The sequence below is a fragment of the Meles meles genome, chromosome 1 (genome assembly GCF_922984935.1).
Source record: "Meles meles chromosome 1, mMelMel3.1 paternal haplotype, whole genome shotgun sequence".
In the NCBI taxonomy this organism is placed as follows: domain Eukaryota; kingdom Metazoa; phylum Chordata; class Mammalia; order Carnivora; family Mustelidae; genus Meles; species Meles meles.
This window is the reverse complement of record NC_060066.1, coordinates 130,824,489-130,845,282: the sequence shown is the minus strand read 5'-3', so window position 1 is coordinate 130,845,282 and position 20,794 is coordinate 130,824,489. Positions and strand designations below refer to the sequence as shown.

Genomic DNA, 20,794 nt, shown 5'->3' with positions numbered 1-20,794 from the left:
TTTGCACAGGATTGGGGGCGGGGGCAGCTCCGGGTATTAACTTGCGTGGCGGGACCCGCGGCGGCCATATTTGTTAAGGGAAGGGAACCCGAGGGAAGCGAAGAACTTTTCTTCTCTTCACCCGACACGTACCACCACAAACGAATCCCGAATTATGGCGGCTTCTGCCGCGGCCCCGCACACGACCAACTTCCCGGTTGAGGGTCGCTGCAGTTACTATGTGGAAAAGAAGAAGCGCTTCTGCAGGATGGTGGTGGCAGCGGGGAAAAGATTCTGTGGGGAACACGCTGGAGCCGCGGAGGTCTGGTATTGCCCCTACCCTTTGGAGAGTTGGAAATAAGTTTCTTGGTCCGGAAACTCCCTTTGACAGATTGCTGCTCTGTTTGCTGGATTTTTCGGCTTCTCCTGTACTAAGGGCAGCCCTGCCCTCCCTATGGAGCGATACTGAGCCCGAGCGAAGTGTAGTGCTTCTCGCGCTAACTAAAGCGCCAGCAGTGACCCGTTTATCTTGATACTAACTTAGGGTAATAGTACATCTTAGTTTTACTCCAAGCCACCGCCTTATACACTCCGCCCAGTCTCCGCCTTCTTGATGGGAAATCGCAAGTTTCACTAATTGTGTTCTAATTGTTTTGTGAGTAATAATCACTTCTTGTGAATACGGTTGAGAAACTTTAAAAAAAATTTATTTAGACACACAACTCTTTAACTGTAGGGAACAAACTAATGGTTACCAAAGGGGAGAGGGAATGAATGGGTGAAATAAGTGCTGGGGATTAGGGAGTGCGCTTGCGATGAGCGCGGAGTCATTAAAAACTTAAGTACAGTCTTTTGAAAGCAACTTGTAACTGCTGAAAGGGGGAAGGAAAGATTGAAAATCGTGTAAGAATTGACTTTTTAAAATTGAAACAGGAGGCGTACAATTTTGTTTGAGAATACTGTTAGGCATATTAATTGTACTGTCAATATACAGTAGACCCTTGGGGCGCCTGCGTGGCTCAATCTATAAGCCTCTGCCTTGGGCGGGGGTCATGGTCCTAGGGTCTTGGGGTTGAACCCCTCATCGGTCTCCCTACTCATTGGGGAACTTGCTTCTCTCTTTGCCTCTGCCTCTTCCCTGGTTTGTGTGCTCTCTTTCTCTCAAATAAATAAAATCTTAAATTATACATATGTATATATAGATATAGATAGATATAGTTGACCCTTGACCACATGTTTGAACTGCCAGTCCACATATACCTGGATTTCATAAACACAGTACAGTATTATGAATGTGCTTTCCTTATTAAGACTTTCTTAATAACATTTTCTTTAGCTTTATTGTAAGAATACAGCGTGTAATACATGCAACGAAAAATATGCATAATCAGCTTTATGTTAGCAGTGAGGCTTTAGGTCAGCAGTAGACTATGTGTACTTAATTCAAAAAGTTTTAAATCTCATTTTTTGAAAAGTCAAAAGTTGCTTGTGGAGGAGGGGTGTGGCTTCCCCTCCCCCCTTTCAAGAGTCAGCTGTATTTTGTGTGTATTTCCTTAGGATATATATGATAGAAAAATAAAACTAAGAACAAGAGATGCAGAATGCTTGTAGAAGAACGTGTTTAGTCAGTTTTAGAAACCAAATAGGCAAGCCCCTGGTTTCATGGCTTCTGGATGTCCAATATTATTTACATTATTTCTATTAGGTGGTTTATCCTGGGCAATATCCAGTACAGATCAGGGTTCCTTCATCTGCTACTGTCCATCATAGCATATCTCTACTTCGTATTTTGATTTGATGGATACTTGCCTAGAGTGAAGTATATAGAAACAAGCATATTCTTGTTTTGTAATGTGGAAGACCCATGACTTACTTTGAGAACTCTTCGAAGTATACCTACAGTTGTATTGTGGTGTTGAGGAGATCAGCAAACATCCCTTGATCAAAAAATGAGATTTAATTAATTAATTAAAACTTTAAACATGAGATTTATGGTGGGAGAAAAGTTTTGTTCTCATTCTAAGACCTTATTATACTTGACTTTAACAAAACATCTCAAAGATGACTGCAGGTGGTGACAGTAGTAGAATGTGACTAGTTCCTTACAAGTTGATTGGTATTACCAGAGAGAAAGGAATGTTGTTATTGTCCCTGGAAGAAAGATTGCAAGACACCAAAGGAAACATAACACATGACACAATTTGATTTTCAACTGTGGGCATCCTACTAAATCTGCAATATAAGATATATGATCTAAATAGGTGTTATGTTTCCATCTTTTTTTGTCTTATGTATCATATATTGCTGAGACCACTTGTACATAGTTTTACCCACTGGTTCTTAACTGAGGGTGATTTTGCCCCCGAAGAGACACCACAAAAGGGGCGTCTGGGTGGCTCAATCAGTTAGGCAACTGCCTTCGGCTCAGGTCACGATCCCAGGGTCCTGAGATGGAGCCCCACATCAGGGTCCCTGCTCAGTGGAGAGCCTGCTTCTCTCTCTCCCTCTGCCTACTTGTGCTCTCTCTATCACGCTGTCAAATAAATAAATAAAAATATTAAAAAAAAAGATACTGCAAAAGATTATTACAAAATAATGGGGCATATTATAGTCAATGCTATCACAGATTTGAAATTCCATGTGTAGGCCTTCTCTAAATCTATTTGAAGCTATAAGCCCGCATTATCCAAAGGAGTATTTGCTCATATAAACAAAAACTAGCTACTTTGAAGATTTTTGTTGCTAAACTAATTTTGCCAATGTTTTTTTTATTGCCCTTTTAAGGTTTCCTTACCTTGTTTTGGAACATGTAGACTTATGATTACACTGAAGTTATGTCTAATATCTGTAAGAAATGACTAGATATTTTTCAACCAAGTCAATATATGATCTTTTTTTCTTAGGAAGAAAATGCTCGGAAAAGAATTCTGTGTCCTTTAGATCCAAAACAGTAAGTATGGGTCCAATAAGGGTTTTTCTGTGCTAGAAAGAATAATTGTCACAGGTCTTATAAAATTATTTTAAATACTTTTCTCTTTAAATTTAGCACAGTATATGAAGATCAACTATCAAAGCATTTGAAAAAATGTAACTCAAGAGAGAAGCCAAAACCTGTAAGTGTTTTATCACTTTGATCAAATTGAAAGGTGAAATGTGTGGTATGTAATGTTTGTATATACTTAGTTGATTACAAATGTGAATACTTAGCAAGACTCTAGCCTTAAGGCTTGAATGTGGTAAATGCATTTGAGTGTATAGGACATCAGACTGTGAATCCACTTATAATCCTAACTCAGATAATAGAATTTGTGCAACAAGTGTATTGTTTAGAGAGTAATTTCATAGTTTATTCAAAATTTTTACTTAGTGCTTACTAAATTTATTTCAATAAAATATGGCCCCAGCCTTCAAAGAGTTTATTGGAGACTGATAAGTTAACTTGTAAATAAGGGATCTTAATAAGTTTAGTGAAAGAAGTACACATGTCGTAAGAGCACGTACTTGTATAAAAATTGAAATTATATCCAGGGGGTCAAGAAAAGCTTTCCAGAGGGAATAACACTTAAGCTGAGTCTTGATTTGGCAAAGAAAAGGAAGAAAAGTCCTTATAGGTGAGAAGAACTATATGTACAAAGGCAGAAAGTGAGAAACCACATTGAGACTTTGAAGAACTCGGACTTTATTCTGAAAGATATGGGGAACCACTGAAAGATTTTAAGCTAAAGAAAGATGTGGTCAGAAGAAGAAAAAAGAAAAAAAAAAAAAAGAATGATGTGGTCAGCTTTACCTTTTAGGAAACTTTCTCTCAGACCAGTGTGGGAAGATGGCTTGGAATTAGAAGGACTGGTGAGGGCCTGTTGCTGAAATTCAGGTGGGACATGGTAAGAGACTAAATGAAAGAGGATGGAAAGGATAGGGAATAAATGCAAGAATTATTTAGGTAGCAGAATCAAGAAAAGTTGGTGACCAAAAGCTTAGAGTTGGATATGTGAGTCTGAAAGTCAGTAGAGTAGTTTGGAAGTCAGTACATACAGATCATAGGTAAAGCCTTGAATTTTTTTTTTTTTATTACTTTATTTTTTTCAGCGTAACAGTATTCATTGTTTTTGCACAACACCCAGTGCTCCATGCAAAACGTGCCTTCCCTATTACCCACCACCTGTTCCCCCAACCTCCCACCCCTGACCCTTCAAAACCCTCAGGTTGTTTTTCAGAGTCCATAGTCTCTTATGGTTCGCCTCACCTTCCAATTTTTTTTTTTTTATAAACATATAATGTATTTTTATCCCCAGGGGTACAGGTCTGTGAATCACCAGGTTTACACACTTCACAGCACTCACGATAGCACATACCCTCCCCAATGTCCATAACCCCCTCCCCCTCTCCCAACCCCACCTCCCCCGAGCAACCCCCAGTTTGTTTTGTGAGATTAAGAGTCATTTATGGTTTGTCTCCCTCCCAATCCCATCTTGTTTCACTTATTCTTCTCCTATCCCCCAACCCCCCATGTTGCTTCTCCATGTCCTCATATCAGGAAGATCATATGATAGTTGTCTTTCTCCGATTGACTTATTTCACTAAGCATGATACCCTCTAGTTCCATCCACGTCGTTGCAAATGGCAAGATTTCATTTCTTTTGATAAGCCTTGAATTTTTAAGTTAGCCAGGGTAAGATATTGGAAGGGTGGGGGAGGAACTTACTTATTCAATAAATATTGAGTACTTATACCAGACATTGTACCAAGCACCCTGCCTATAAGAACATTACAGTCGGGCGCCTGGGTGGCTCAGTGGATTAAGCCGCTGCCTTCGGCTCAGGTCGTGATCTCAGGGTCCTGGGATCGAGCCCCGCATCGGGCTCTCTGCTCTGCAGGGAGACTGCTTCCTCCTCCTCTCTCTGCCTGCCTCTCTGCCTACTTGTGATCTCTCTCTCTGTCAAATAAATAAATAAAATCTTAAAAAAAAAAAAAAGAACATTACAGTCTAGTGGGAGAGACAAAAAATATAATATGTTTAAAATTGATTAAATACAGAGTGCTGTGGAAGAATAAAGGAAGAGAGCCTAACCCTCTTCTGGGAGAAACAGGGGATGAGAGAGATGAGGAAGGAGTCAGGGAGGCTTCTCTGAAGGAGTGTCATACAATGAGACTTACAGGTCGAAGGAGAATCAGCCAAGGGCACCTGGGTGGCTTAGTTGGTTAAGTGTCCAGTTCTTGATTTCTGTTCAGGTCATGATCTCATGGTTGTGAAATCAAGCCACAAGTCAGGCTCCATGCTGGGCATGGAGCCTGCTTAAGATTATTTCTCCCTCCCAGTTGGCCCTCCAACTGGGAGGGAGAAATAGAGGAGAGGAGATTCAGCCAGACAAGGAAAAACAAACATATGTAAGTACCTAGAAGTGAGAAAGTTGATAGGTTTATCTGGGACTGGGCATTGCACATGACTGGAGTATAGAATACAAGAGGAGAGCTGAGTGAAGATGAGACAAGATAGCCAGGAAGTAGAGCATGAGATCAAGAACAGAACTCTGGGTGACACTGACATCAAAGTGTGAGCTGCTCCTACCCTCAATGGGCTTTTGGCATTTCAAGTGGAATAGTCATGTCCTGTGTATTTCAAACATCCCTGTATTTAGTATTCCTGGCCTCTGAGCAGCAGATGGCAAAGGCACTTGTGAGGAATATGAAGGACCTGAAGTGTAATCTTATTGTCAAGCTAACAAGTTAGCCTGCAGGTTTGTGGATGCTGGCAGAAGAGACTCCTGGGTCAGAGACAAAGGACTTCATTACTCACTGCTCAGCAAGTAACATGGGCTTCTTGCCTGCATTGATTCCCCTTGTTCCCTAAGGTCCATGGAGTCAACAGGGCCTAGGTGAATCCTGCACATTTTTGTGCATAGCTTATGTCACAGCTGAAGAACCCAAAGATTATGAAATACAGTTCTTTTAAAATAAGCAGTAAAGGGACACCTGGGTGACTCAGCCGGTTGAGCATCTGACTCTTGGTTTCAGTTCAGTCATGATCTTATGGGTCATGAGATCGAGCTCCATGTTGGGCTCTATGCGCAGAGGGGAGTCTGTTTGAGGATTCTTTCCCTCTACCCCAGCCCCCACTTGGATGCATGTCTTAAGAAAAAGATAATAGGGGCACCTGGGTGGCTCAGTCAATTAAGGGTCCGACCCTTGATTTCACCTTAGGTCATGATCTCAGGTTTGTGAGATCGGGGCCCACGTCAGGCTTCGTGCTCAGTGCAGAGTCGTCTTGAGATTCTTTTGCCCCCTCCCTCCCTCATCCCTCAACTCCTCCCACCATGCACATGCATGCTTTCTCTCTCTAAAATTAAAAAAAATGAAATATTTTTAAAGATAATAAATAAATGGGCAGTAAGGAAACCTGCCTGACCTTGTTCCATAAGTAGACATTTATTTATTACTCTGTACAGTAAGCAGGCCTGCCATCTGCTCTAGGAGAACTATTTCTGTCTTCCAAGACTGCTTGGTATACAAATGTCCTTGAAAAAAGAGTCTGGAACAAAGTTGTCAGTGCGTATTACTTGTAACACTTGAAGTAAATTGAGGGCCCCATGGAGAATTGTCTCCCAGTAGCACCTCTCAGTCATTTTGACAATAAAATATCACCATACATTTCCAAATGTCTTCCAGCTGAGAACCAGCTTAGGTCAGATGACATAAGCTTAACAGGAAGCATTTTTACATTAAGATATGTAGAAGAAAAAAGATGACCACCCCAGATAGGCCCTTAGTAAAAAGAATGTTGCTTTTACTTTCAAGTATGCATGGAGATTGGCTTCCTTACCTAAATGCTACATTTTAGTTCAGGTAAACAGATGGAATTCATGCTCTCGGAAAAGTTTAAAAGAAGAGGTGAATTTATTAAAAATGGAATACCCCTGCACAGACACCATTGCTTGCCAGGATACTGTGGAAAGGAAAGGGAGGAAGACAGTGGGATGATAGGATGCAGAAAAAAATGCAGAGTGGCATTTATGTAGTCCACTATGCATAATGTGAAACTTGGAACCCAGGCAAAGTTTTATCACTATTGTGCTTTAATTTGTAAAATTTTTATAAAACTATTCATTGTTTTTTAAAAAAATTCTGTATACTGGAGCACTTGGGTGGCATCTGACTCTTGGTTTTGACTCAGTTCATGATCTCGTGGGTCGTAAGATCGAGCCCCAGTTCCAACTCCATACTCGGTGGGGAGTCTGCTTGAAAATTCTCTCCCTCTCCCCCAACTCATTCTCACTCTTCTCTCTCTCGCTCGCTAAAATAAATCTTTCAGAAAAATTCTGCATACGAGATAAAAGTAAGTTGGTGATAGTTTCTCCAGTATGAATAGTTTTCACATTTAAAAATCTAGTCCACAACACAATTTACCTGGAGCACTCTTGGCAATCATTTTAAACTAAGAGTGCATCAAATTATAATAGTTATACCTAATTTTCTGTTACAGTTTTGCCATTCATCCAATCGAACATTGTAATACCTGTTGTCTTCACCTGTTCCACTTAATCACCAGTATCCTTATTATCCATATAAGTAAAGGCAGCAACACACAGCATGTTACCCTTCTGTGTAACAAAAGCCCATTAGTATGCATAAAGTCCCAGGAGTAGTTTTTACTTTTAGAATGGGATTTGTAGAAACAGTATTATTTCATTCTTCTATATCTGCCTGGTCCAGTGTGGTAACCACTAACCATGTGTAACTATTTAAATTCGAGGTAATTGAAGTGAAATTGAAGATCCAGTTCCTCAGTCACACTAGTAGTATTTCAAAACTAGTGGCTATCATGTTCCCCAGGGAAGATCTGGAATTACTTCCATTATTGCAGAAGATTCTGTTGGAAGATGCTGATCTCGATATTTACATAAAATCTTCCTGAAGATACACTAGAATGATCTTATGCTATGTTATTTTTAAACAACATAGTGTTACAATACATTTCTATTTTTTATTTTAGATAATAAATTTAATAAATAAATTTATTTTATTTTAGATAAAAAAATTTATTTAATCACCATTTTAAAAGAGAAGAAATCAGACCTAAACCATTACAATACCATACCCTCTCTCTCTTTTTGGTCATGCTGCCTGTCTGATAAACAGCATATGTAGTTGGTACTTTGTTGTTTTTGCTGTTAACACCATAAGCAAAACTGACACAGCTCTCAGTCTGTGCTATAGATAGGTGAAAACGTTAATAAAAATTACCAACGAATTTCTTTAGAATATGACTGCTTTTTCAAGCAATATTTCACTGGAATATATGGTTCATAAATATAGAGATTTTTGTCTGTCTCTTCTCTACTGTGGTGAGTCCTCGGCACTAAAGCAAATTAAAGACCATAGTAGGTGCCCAATAGTTATTTAATTCATAAATGGGAAAAAGGGAGGATGGCAGGTACGGAGTAAGGGATGAAGGGAAGGATCAATTTTTCACCTTAATTTTTTTGAGCTCTTCACATTAATGACAGTATTGTGGTTTTGTTTTTGTTAAGGACTTCTTTATTCAAGATATTAATGCAGGCTTAAAAGATGAAACAGAAATACCTGAACAATTAGTAAGTATTTGACTTTATATTTAATTTTAAAAGGTGTCTGTGAGCTATTTCTGTGAATAAGCTGTGTCCCAATTTTTGTTTAGGATAAATTAGTTATTTTGAATTTAGAATGTATTTTTCTATAGAATCCATATTATTAGTGATGGTTAGTTCCCAGATAAGCTCATGCCCCATTTATGTTTATAGGTTCCAATTTCTTCTCTTTCTGAAGAGCATTTGGAAAACTTAATTAAGAAATTGCAAAAAGCAAGTGAAGGTAAGTTTGCCTACAGTTGCAAGTTAAAATTTTTAAAATAATTAGGTGCCACATGAATTGATGCCAGTGTGGTTTACAAGATGTTACTACCATTGCTCAGAGCCCTACGGTTTCATGTTTGGTTGCTTAAGTTATTGTGCTTATATTTGGCACAGGTTTGAACTCTACACTTAAAGATCAAATTATGTCCCATCCAGCATTGCATGATGCCCTTAATGACCCTAAAAATGGTGATTCTGCAACCAAACACCTGAAACAGCAGGTATGTTTAGGCCAAAGTAATTATACTAAAATTGGCCTTTTGTTCATTTGTCAAAAGCTAAAATTCTTTCTAAATATAGTTCTTAATGAGATTTTGTTTAGTTTATCTTGTAGGGAATGGAATCTTTCCATTTAAAAAATAAGTGTAAACATATATTAAAAACTTTTGGCATGAATATGGTTCTGAGTATTAAGTGTTAAAAATTTCAAAGCAAGGGAAAAAATTTAAAACCAAACAAAAATTAACAATGTGTTCATGCTGCCTTTTGTAGAAATTACCTTGCTCTTTTCCAATTCAAGCCAGATGTGTTTGCTCGAGTTTATAAAATAATCTTGTGAAGTTTGCAGGCTTCTATTTTAGGTAACATTGAAAAATTAAAGTTACTTGGTCCAAGAAGATGCTTTGTTGAGTTTGGAGCAGGAAAGGGAAAATTATCTCATTGGGTTGATATTGCCTTAAAAGATGCTGAAAAAGTTCACTTCATCCTAGTAGAAAAGGTGACCACGAGATTCAAGGTAAGTGAAACCATGGCAGTATATTAGTAACCAAACTTTGTACTTTTTTTGTTGAAAAAAGAAACAATGATACTCAGAAACATGTCTCTTAAAGAAAATTATTTTTCATGTTGATTTGATATGGCTTTTTATTCTAATTATATTTATAAACTGAAGATAAATTTTTTAATCTAAATTTTAATAGTTCATTGAGCTGAGTTCTTAAAATTATTTGCAGAGACAAGAAAATATGTGGAAAGGGCCAAGCTCAAGCTAGGAGTTAAAAGTCTTGGGTTCTAACCTACCTGTACCACCTACTGACTATTCATTCAGTAAATATTTTATTCATTCAATAAATATTTATTGAGTCTACCATTAGGTACCATGATACACATTGGGTAGGTAAAGTCAAGACAGGGTCCCTATGTCCTATTACTGATATTTAGAAAGGAGAGACAGACAAATTAATTATAGAAAAGTATCCAAGTATGAAAAAAATCTGCACAGAGTATAGTATGGTTTCAAAAGAGGGAGTGACATGTTTTATTGCAGGGAAAGGACACAAATGGCTACATAGAAAAGGTGATGCCTGAGTTGTATCTTAAAAGGAGAATTGGTGTTTCCTAGATAGAGGGTTTGAGGAACAGTGTAACCAAATACCCAAAATGACAGGGAAACTTGGAAACACTTCTGTCTAATGGGAATGCATGGTCCCAAGTAGAGTTCAGTGGTGATGAGATAGGAGAGGATGGCTAGACTGGAAGGTGTCCTGTTTTGTGCCGGGGGAAGGAGTTTGACTCTATCCTGCTACGTGCTGGGGATTTGGAGGAATGAGATTTAGTTCTTATCTTTGAGAAGCTAATATCTAGTGGGGCATACTTAATGAGTATTTTGGTTCAGTATGCTAAGTCTTTTATGATAATGGTAAGTACCAAAAGCCATTGTAAGTAAATACCAAGAAGATAGAACACCAGCCCCAGTGTAGTGTGGATCAGGGAAGGTTTGCTGGAGGAAGTGACCGCTGAGAGGAGATTGAAAGCATATGTAAGAGTTGGTGAAGAAAATAAGGCTTTTTTAAAGTTCATCCTAGCACTACCATTAAAGCTACATCAGAAGAGTCTGAAACTTGAAGTAGGGAGATTAATAACAAGATAATTATATCCAGTAATCCAAGTAAGAAATGGGCCAGAGCTAAAGCCATTGTGGTGGGATGGAGAGGAGGGAAAGAATATGAGAAATGCTAAGATTTTGGAAGCAGAGAGAGTTGGTGATTTATTAGTCATTAATAATGAGTTATTTCAGGTGACACTTTATGGCTTTAAGTGACTGGTGGTGCTTTTTATCTGAGATAGGGAATATAGAAGGTGGAAGAGAAGAACAGGTTTGAGGGGAGAAATGATGAGTTCAGTTTTGAATGAGTTTGCAGTTGAAGTAGAGCTTTCTAGTTCACAGCTAGATATGTATCTGGTGCTTATCAAAAATATCTGGGCCACAGTGTTGATTTGTAAGTCATAGGCACAGGGATATAGATCAGAATGGTGGTTGTGATCTTTCAGAGAGAGTAAGAAGAATGAGCCAAAAATAGTATATTACGGCCTAACAAAGGCAAAGGAGCTGGCAAATAATCTTAGGTTAGTCATTTAAGATCTATAAACCTTAGTTCCTTCATCAATAAATTGGGAAGTTTTAGAGTTAAAGGAAATAATTATACATGATTTTTTAAAAATTTCCAAACCTTTTAAAAATGTATGATATTGTTATTTTGGAGTTTCCATCAAAGAATATACAATCTTAAATTTTTAACTAGTGATTCTTTTTTTAAATATTAAAAAATAAAATGGGAAATTATTTCCTCTGAATTTTGAAAACAAATAGAAATATTTTTAATTTCATAAAGCTTTTTTTAAACATAAGAAAGCTGCTGTTATGACAATGTTCTATTTGTGCAGGTAGATGGCAAACACAGAAAGAAAAATTCAGTATTTGAGAGACTTCAAATTGATATTCAACACTTGTGTTTGAGTAAGTTGCATAACTTTGGGTTGCTCTAGCATAAATCATAGAAGTTTCAAATTCTGACGGTTGCTTAAAAATCCAGTGATGCAGAACAGTCCTTCAGGGAAAACAAACTAAAATTAATGCATTATTAATATAGAATGTTATATCTATCATTTGGATAAATGTAAATTGAATTAGGGTTGGAACTTTTTTAAAATGAGGTTTCAGTTTCAATTAGAAAATGAAGTGTCATATTAGGAAAGAGTTTAAAAGTTTTGGTAATATGTCCCTACATTATTTCTTTGTCTTTTCTAATTATGAATCTGTTCAGGGGCGTCTGGGTGGCTCAGTTGGTTGAGCATCCGACTCTTGATTTCCAGTCAGGTCACGATCTCAGCATGAGATCAAGCCTTGGCTTCAGGCTCCATGTTGGGCAAGAGGCCTACTTAAGGTTTGCTCTCTCCCTCTCCCTCTGACCCATTGCCTTAAAAAGGCTAGTGCCTTCTGCTTGTCATTAACATGACTTTACATAAACTGTTAAAGAAATGAGCATTCTTTGTCCAGCTGATGGTAAAAGATACTTCCTAGAATTTTTTTTTAAGATTTTATTTATTTGACAGAGAGATCATAAAAAGACAGAGAGGCAGGCAGAGAGAGATCATGACCTGAGCTGAAGGCAGAGGCTTAACCCACTGAGCTACCCAGGCACCCCCTCTAGAATTTTAAATCATACCAAAATAATTAATCTCTGTGGAAGTCACATTTCATACACAACACATACACCTTCAGTCATACACTTTGTGCCTTTTCTGTATCTTTTTATATTTTTTCATATTAATATAAGCATATCCTAGTAACCTCTTCCATTAATACAGCTTTGTGAAACCCAACATTTACATATAAATCACCGTATTTAAAAGTGCTTAACTGAAAATATTACTTTTCTGATGTTGAAAAGCCTAGACAAGTTTTTATGCTATGTGTTGAATTCTTATTAAGAATACTGAAAAGTCGCCTACCATATTTATTAGTTTCTAACCCTTCTGTGTCCCCCATGTGCCCCCATATTTTTAAACCGAAATAATAGAAAAAGGAGCAAATATCTACAACCTAGGTTAATACTGCCCTTTTAGAATTTGCATTAATTGGGGGCGCCTGAGTGGCTCAGTGGGTTAAGCTGCTGCCTTCGGCTCAGGTCATGATCTCAGGGTCCTGGGATCGAGTCCCGCATCGGGCTCTCTGCTCAGCAGGGAGCCTGCTTCTCTCTCTGCCTGCCTCTCTGTCTACTTGTGATCTCTCTGTCAAATAAATAAATAAATAAATAAATCTAAAAAAAATTTAAAAAATTTAGAATTTGCATTAATTGGAATATCTTTTTTCCTGCTAAGCAGTGACGGTCTAAAAATATAATCATGAGTCAAAATGTGAACTATAAACTCCTGACTTCCATACTTCAGTATTTTCCTAATAGTTAAAATAAAGACTTATGTAATGACATACTGAGGGTGATTAAAGGTAGTTTTGAAATGAGGAAAAAGTGACATTTAGTTAAAGGACTTTTCCTTTCTGGGTGGCACGGTTGGAATTGACTTACTCATCATTTAAGGGGAAGAGAAAGAATAAGAAGTATCTGTTGAATTAGTTCACTGCTGACATCCCCACCTCCTTTCTTTTATCTTTGTTTTTTGTGTTTTTTTCCTATTTGGGGCTTTTATTAAAGTTACATTTATGTGGTTAAGAGTCAAATAGTTCTACAGGTTCTCAAGCTGTTTTGAACATAGCACCAGCCACTCCCTCCCTGCCATTGCTCTCTCTTCAAAGCCAACCACATTTACTTCTTATGGGTGAATTTTTATATTTATCTAAATTGTCTGACAACAGGCTTTTGTTTTACCTGATTCACTTTTTTTTCCTGCAAGCATAATCTATCAGTTTTTCCCAATGGAAGATGAAAATTTTCTACTCCTGCCCCATCTCAAGTGCAAACACTTCCCATTCCTCATCTTTCTAATATGTATTAAATGATTAAATCATCATTTTTTATCCCCAGACCATGTAGTAAATTTCTTTATCCTGTATTTTTTATTGTTTGCTAAATTAATAATTTAGTTTTATTTACTTGGTCTTTAAAAAATGTATTTGTTATAAATACATTCATCAAGTATTCTGTTAGTTTCCTCCTGAAAAATTCTCCCCTCTCCATCCGATCAAGACTGGATGCCCTTTGTTTTTGTTCCTGGGGGACAATGATCAACATTAAAACTCTCTTCAGTCTCATCCTTCTTCACTATCCTGGGTGGAAATTTCTTTTTCCACATCTTTTCCCACATCTTCCTCTGTTGATTTACTCTCTTTGGGCAGAGCACCTAGTCCTATAGCTTCCTGAGAAATAGTGCATTAGAGATATATTTAAGACCTTGCATTGTCCGGAAACATCTTTTATTTTACACTTGACTTGGCTGGGTATTTGTATTTCTAGGTTGAAAATCATTTTCCTTTAGAATTTTGCAAGTTCTGTTTCACTAGTATTATTTAAAAGTTCAGTGCTATTCTGAGTCTTGGTCCCTTATACTTGGTCTGCCTTTTTTTTTTTTTTTTTAATGCATAAGTCCTTCTTTGTCCTTAGTGTTTAAAATTTTCACAGTAATACCTTCATATGGTTATGTTTTTATCCACTTTGCCTGACGCTTTGATTTATACCAGTGTTTTTCAGTGGAGGCTGCTTTGTCCCCCACAGCACATTGGCAATGTCTGAAACACTTTTGGTTGTCATAGTAGTAGGCATGCTGCTGACATCTAACAGATACAGACCAGAGGCCTGCTCAATATCCGATACGGTATGGTAGAGGTCCCCAAAACAAAATTATTGGGGTCAAAAAGTCAATAATGCTAAGGATGAGAAATCCTGATTTAGCGATTCTAGTGCTCTCAGGTATCTGGGAAATTGCCTTGCATTCTTTCATAATTTTCTCTGCTCCACTTTCTCTTTTCTCTCATTATGGAGGAATTCTTACGATTTAGTTACTAGACCTACTGGGGTGGTTTTCTACTTCTCTATGTTAAGTCTTTGGTCTTTTTCCTATACTTTCTAAGATTTCCCCAACTTAATTTCTTCTCTCATAGTTTTAATTTCTAAGATGTTTTTCTCTGAGTTTACTTTTATTGTTGTATCTTGTTCTTTTTTATAATTATAATATCTTTCTGAGGATATTAATAATGGTTTTTTAGAATTATTCTCCCTTTGTAACCTGTTTTCACAATTTGTTCTTTTCCATTTGTTTTGGTCTCTTGACTTTTGAGGCTCAAACATCAAACTTTTGTCCTCAAACATCTGGTGCTCCTTGATGGTGTGTTCTTAGAATTGAGGGACTCACAGCTCCACTTTGGGGTGATCTGCCTAAGATGTGATCTTTCCACTTGGGCAGGTCAGATTCAGCAGAGAAGACTCTTCTGATCACCTGCCTGGAGGGTAAAGATCTGATTACCAACATCTTAGGACCCTGTGGGGAACAAAAGCTAGGGAAATTAGTATGCACACTCACTGACTCCTGCAGTTTTGCCATACTTCTACTTTCAACTTCCCGTCGTCCCTCAAGCTGCTGTCCTCCTGTTCTACTTGCTCCAGAGAATTAGTCTAGTCTTTCACCATGTGGGAAAGAGGTCGCCACCAAGGAGCTATGAAGTGGGGATCTGACTATTAAACAGACTTTCCACCAACACTCTCTATTGTAGCTACTCAGCTCTACTGCCAAGGTACCTGATGCCCCCAGTTCTTGAGTCTTTTGAAGGTTTGTGGAATAAATTTGGTTGAGTCGCAGCCTTTCCCACTTTTGTCTCCTTTAGTTCTCTTTCAGATCTTGTTGAGTTTATACCTTTTTAAAAATCCTTTTATCCTCATTTTGGTGGAGTTTTAAGAGGGAGTAAACTAGATATTTGCATTTATTCTACCATCATTTCCCAGAAGTTCCTCTGCTCTGTTTTCCAAGACCAAATAAATAGGAGAGAGGGGGACCCCTGGGTGGCTCAGTCTGTTAAGCATCTGCCTTCAGCTTAGGTCATGGTCTCAGGGTCCTGAGATCGAGTCCCACATTGGGCTCCCTGCTCAGCCAGGAGTCTGCTTCCCCCTCTCCCTCTGCCACTCCCTGTTTGTGCGCTCATTCTCTCTCTGACAAGTAAATAAATAAAATCTTAAAAAAAAAAAATCTTTAAAAAAAAAAGAAAAGAAATAGAGGAAATAAGGTAATTTTTAAGCATAAAACAGAAGGGCTTTCTTAGACATCCTTTCCCTTCATCCTAATTGATGGTCAGTTTCTTGAACTACCTTAATTTAAACTTCTATATTTGCTGACACAGGCGAACTATTCTACTTGGTACCCTTTTCTCCTGGCATATAATATACTAACATTTGAAAGCAAGCAATAGAATGGTTGAAATATTTACTAAGTACCTCCATTGGACTGTTGACTATGATAGATGCTGTTGCTGGATTTGTAGGAGGAAGCATACTTTACATTTCAGAATCTTAAAAAAAGGAAAATAAATGGGGGGTGGGATGAGGGCATACCACAACTGTGATATATTACATCTTACTGCATTACCTTGTGGACCCTTTTTTTTTTTTTTTACTTTTTCAGGACTGTTATGAATATATTTTTTTTAATTTTTAAAAAATTTTTTAAAAATTTATTTATTTGGCAGAGAGAGAGATCACAAGTAGGCAGAGAGGCAGGCAGGGGGTGGGGGGAAGCAGGCTCCTCACTGAGCAGAGAGCCCAATGCAGGGCTCCATCCCAGGACCCTGAGATCATGACCAGAGCTAAAGGCAAAGGCTTAACCCACTGAGCCACCCAGGCACACTGAATATTTTCTTTTTTTAAAAAACATGTGAAAAGCTAAAATAATAATCTTATTTTTGAGCATCAAGGTACAGTAAAGTGTATAGTTCAATCTGAATATTTTATATTCATTTTTATTTTATAAATAAATTTATATATATATATATATATATATAAATATATATTTTATAAATAAATTTATTTTATAAATTTTATTTTATAAATTTTATAATGTTATTCACAAATGTTTATCATATGTATTATTTGTTCAAAATCTTGTAGCAGGGGAAGCTTTGACTTCTTTTATCAATGAGTTAATATTTAGCAGAGTAAGGCTTATACGGGGAAAGTCCTGAGTCAGTATAGAAGAAATAATACTGTCCCAAGAGTCAAGAAACTTTACCTTGGGAGTAGAGGCCCCACCAGGGGCAAGAGGGAAATAAAGGGGGGAAAAAGAAGAAAGAAACTTTAATTTTAATTCTGGCTGGTCAGCAGCCCTCTGTGTTGCTTATCAGGTCACTACATCTGTGAGTCTCTTATTCCACAGCTATAAAGTGAGAAGTTTTTGTTTGAGTCTCTTTCAGCCCTTAAATTCAAAGATTTAAATTAGTTTTGTCTTTCAGGAGGCCTTGGTAATGTCTCATCTCACAAGAATGCTGACTTGGTTCTCATTTCCTTTTATTTCAGATAAGATTCCTTTGCTAAGCAAAGAAAAACTACCTGTGGTAGGAATTGGAAAGCATCTGTGTGGTGTGGCAACAGGTATGTAAACATACTAATAATCTAGATGAACACACTTAAGTTTTAGCTTAACATGGTCCTAGTCATTGAAATAGTCTCTTGAGTTAGCTTATATCATGTATGCTTACAACGGATTAATCTTCATAGTAGCACTGGCCCTATGTTAGATCAGATACAGAGTTTTCTTATTTATCTCCTTATTTTGGCCATTTTGCAGGATGAATCAAGAGTGTTACATGTAAATACTGAGTCATTTAGATGTAAATAGACTTAAAAAGACTTAAAGCTTTTTGGGTCATATTTCAACCAAAAAGGAAACAAATCATTTATGGAAACTGTATGATTCTACTCCAGAAGCTACTGATATTTTCAAGAAGTTGCTTGGGAAGGACTCTGAAACCTCTACTACTAGAAGATGATTATATGTACCAGGATTCTGGGGAAAATGAGAAAAGAAATATTAGATAAAAAATACAAGATGTCTTATTTTAGCACATCCGTCAGGGGTAGCATGCTAAGGTAGAAAGAACATGGGCTTTGAAATTGGATAGTCTGGAAATCAGCTGTGCAGTGTAACCTTTGCAAGTTACTTAAACTTTCTGAGCTTTGGTTATCTCATCTGTAAAACAGAGATAACATATAATTTACCAGGTTACATGTAAATGTCTGGCACATATTAGTGAATGTTAATTATTATTACATCTCCCTGGCTTCTGCTTGTTTCATCAACTCCCATACAAGGAAATTGGAGCCTCCATTAGACATTATTCAGGTTGGCTGGGAAATGGCTTGTGTTGTCCTCATGGTTTTTAAGATGACTTTCGTGTACTTTATATCATTTGACCCTCCTAAGAGCCTTCTGGCACAAACCAGTTCTGTCCTGGGGAAAGGGTAAAGAGCGCACTCATTTACTCTTACCCATCTGACCCAAGTTCATCAAAAATATAATCTATATTGTCCATTTTCATTGTTCCACACACTGTCCCCTCTTAAGTCACTCTGTCTGAAATTTTCCTTCATCCCTCTTATTCTTATCTTACTGACAAATCTCTGCTGTAGTTGCTTGCCCTTTTAAAAATTTTTATTATTATTATTTTTAATTTGAGTAATCTTCACACCCAGCGTGGGACTTGAACTCGTGCCCGTGAGGTCAAGAGTTGTATGCTCTTCAGCCTAAGCCAGATAGGCATCCTGGTTGCTTGCCCTTCTTGAAATTTTATTCCCTTCTCTATTGTGACATTCTTCTTTCCTGGTTCTTCTACTACATCTATGCCCTTCTTTCTCTCATGGTGTCCTTCCACTACCTGTTCTTTAATTATTAATATTTAGACCCCTTGGCTACATACTTAATATGTCTTAAACTCTTCAGTAGCTCCTAATACTTGGAGCATAAAGTCTAAGCTCTTTAACAGGACGACCGGCTGTCAGTCTGGCCTCTGCCTTCCAGCCTTTAACGCTTCCTGCCTGAAGCTCTGCTGGTCAGCAAATAGAAATCCTGTGTACTTTTCCCATGTATTGTACTGTGTCAAGTTCTGATTTCCTTAGTGTTTATCATAATCCCATCCACATATCTTTATGATATTTTAGTTGTCTGTTATATAATTCTAGCTTATATTATATATTATAATTATATTATAATTTATATTATAATTCTCCCACTATGCTGTGAATTTTTGGCACACAGGGAGTGTTCTAACATGATGGTTGGCATATAATAGAAACAGTAAGCATTTCCGTGCATGAATGAATAATCTTGACCACGAATTTGCTGTTTCCTAGTCCCTTTCTTTGGTATGTCACTTTGTCCTTTAAGTTCTTTGTAAAGGGGGGGTTAAAATAGATTGTTAAAAGCTCCTTCTGATTCTAAAATAACTTCATTCTTCTAATAATTTTTCTGTTTATTCACATTTCTGAAATTCATTTACTTAAGTCCAATATAAATAAAACTAACTGGAATATATTTTGTCAGTTAATAATAGTTATGAAAATCCCTTTCTCCCAGTGTTTTTTGACTTCAACTCATATATTGAATTAAATTTACTAGTAAAATACTAAGTCATTTAATAGTCACTGGTGACATCTTAGGGTAATAAAATTTTAAAATATGTTTTTGATTGAATAGACACAGCATGCTGGTCTGATCAGACAGAAAATATGTTTTCTGGTTTTTTTGTTTGTTTTACAGTATATATTTGGGGTCTTCCCAATATTGTCAACCATAGAGCAGTCTTCACTGGGAAATAGTCATAGTCTTCAAAAAATCTATTTGTTTAGCTTTTAAGTTTAAAACTCTTTTGAAAGTGGAATACATCCACCTTGGACGTTTATATATATAGTCATCATTACATTCACAAAGCTTGCACGTGAAAGGCATTCAGTTATTACTGAATGAATGCATAAATACATAAGGCTGCTCAGCAAGGCCTACATTTCCATAGAATGGCTCCCTCTTACCAACTCTTCAGCTTCTCAGGATTTGCTGTGAATATTGTATGTTTCAGGACTGACACCTAACATCAGTCTAATCAGAAGATGCCTTTTCCCTCTATTCTTACTTTAGGTTTCTTAAGCTCAAAACTTCCTGGAATGTAAGTGTAGATCAATGATTTTTTTCCTATTCAAGTCGTTTTCCTCAGCTAGAGTAGGAGAAATGAGAGCCAAGTTGATTAGTTGGACTAAAAGTTTTTACAGACTGTAGAACTTAAGCTTCAGCCAGTTTTGGGGGGACGTAGAATAAATCAGTGAAAATGAGATGCTAATGAGAAAACAGCAAATATGAGCAAAATTGATAATTCATGGAAGAATTCTTTTTTTTTTTTCCCCATGGAAGAATTCTTACAAGTATAAAGCTAAACAGGTTTTTTGTTTTGGGGATTTTAGAAACCATACTGCTGAATAAATGTAAAAAATACTTATTTTTAAAGATGCTGTGGTTTGGGGGGGCCACATAATTGTGTTTGCAGATCTTGCATTACGATGTTTGGTTGAAACCTATGCTGCCAGTTGTGAGGAAAGGAATGAAGAACCTTTAGCCAAACGCATAAAGAATGATAAAACAGGAAAAGAAATTAACACTGTGGCCAAGAAAGGAAATGAGAAAAATGTCCCAGAGAAGTGGAGCCCTGTGGCTGGCATTGTTATTGCACTCTGTTGTCACCACAGGTGTGATTGGAGACATTATGTGGGCAAAGAGTATTTCAGGGCTCTAGGCCTTGGAGCAGTGGAATTCCACTACTTCCAGCGAATGAGTAGTTGGGCGACTTGTGGGATGCGAAAAACATCTTTGGAAGCCTCCAGTCTCAGCACAAAGAGAAAAGATGAGCAGAACGATGACAGTGAAGAGCATGACGACGGGGGATGCCGAATCACAGACGAAAGTAGTGGGAGTGCGCCTGGGTAAGTGATTTCTTAGAAATGCACGACACCAGGGCAGAAATGTTTTGTTATTGCTGGACTTTCTTTTTAGATAAAATGTCCCCAAGAATCTGTTCATGAAAATGTATTTTACTATCCAGTTTTAAAATACATTAAGATACACTTTTATTGTGGCATAAATAAAACGTCTTTTGGAAGCATGGGATGTAGCACCTAGTATATTGCAGGTTACTTCAGAACTTATCAATACATAGTAGTGACTAAAAT

At 37.3% G+C, this 20,794-nt stretch overlaps 1 protein-coding gene across 4 annotated transcripts in view; it reads left to right on the top strand.

Annotated features, from left to right (window-relative positions):
- Nucleotides 1–15: 15 nt before the first annotated feature.
- The window catches only part of TRMT13 (tRNA methyltransferase 13 homolog), a 22,637-nt gene continuing 1,858 nt past the window's right edge, over nucleotides 16–20,794 (top strand). Inside the window, exons 1-10 of one of the 4 annotated variants that reach the window (XM_046004847.1) lie at nucleotides 16–301; nucleotides 2,883–2,929; nucleotides 3,026–3,092; nucleotides 8,505–8,567; nucleotides 8,754–8,823; nucleotides 8,979–9,085; nucleotides 9,433–9,600; nucleotides 11,529–11,601; nucleotides 17,099–17,173; nucleotides 19,654–19,929. In XM_046004847.1, the coding sequence (XP_045860803.1) occupies nucleotides 155–301; nucleotides 2,883–2,929; nucleotides 3,026–3,092; nucleotides 8,505–8,567; nucleotides 8,754–8,823; nucleotides 8,979–9,085; nucleotides 9,433–9,600; nucleotides 11,529–11,601; nucleotides 17,099–17,173; nucleotides 19,654–19,712 (876 nt within the window). In that variant the 5' untranslated portion in view covers nucleotides 16–154 and the 3' untranslated portion in view covers nucleotides 19,713–19,929. Of the gene's footprint in view, nucleotides 302–2,882; nucleotides 2,930–3,025; nucleotides 3,093–8,504; nucleotides 8,568–8,753; nucleotides 8,824–8,978; nucleotides 9,086–9,432; nucleotides 9,601–11,528; nucleotides 11,602–17,098; nucleotides 17,174–19,653; nucleotides 19,930–20,115; nucleotides 20,549–20,794 lie in introns of those variants that run through there. The other 3 variants (XM_046004866.1, XM_046004857.1, XM_046004837.1) reach the window with 3 other exon arrangements.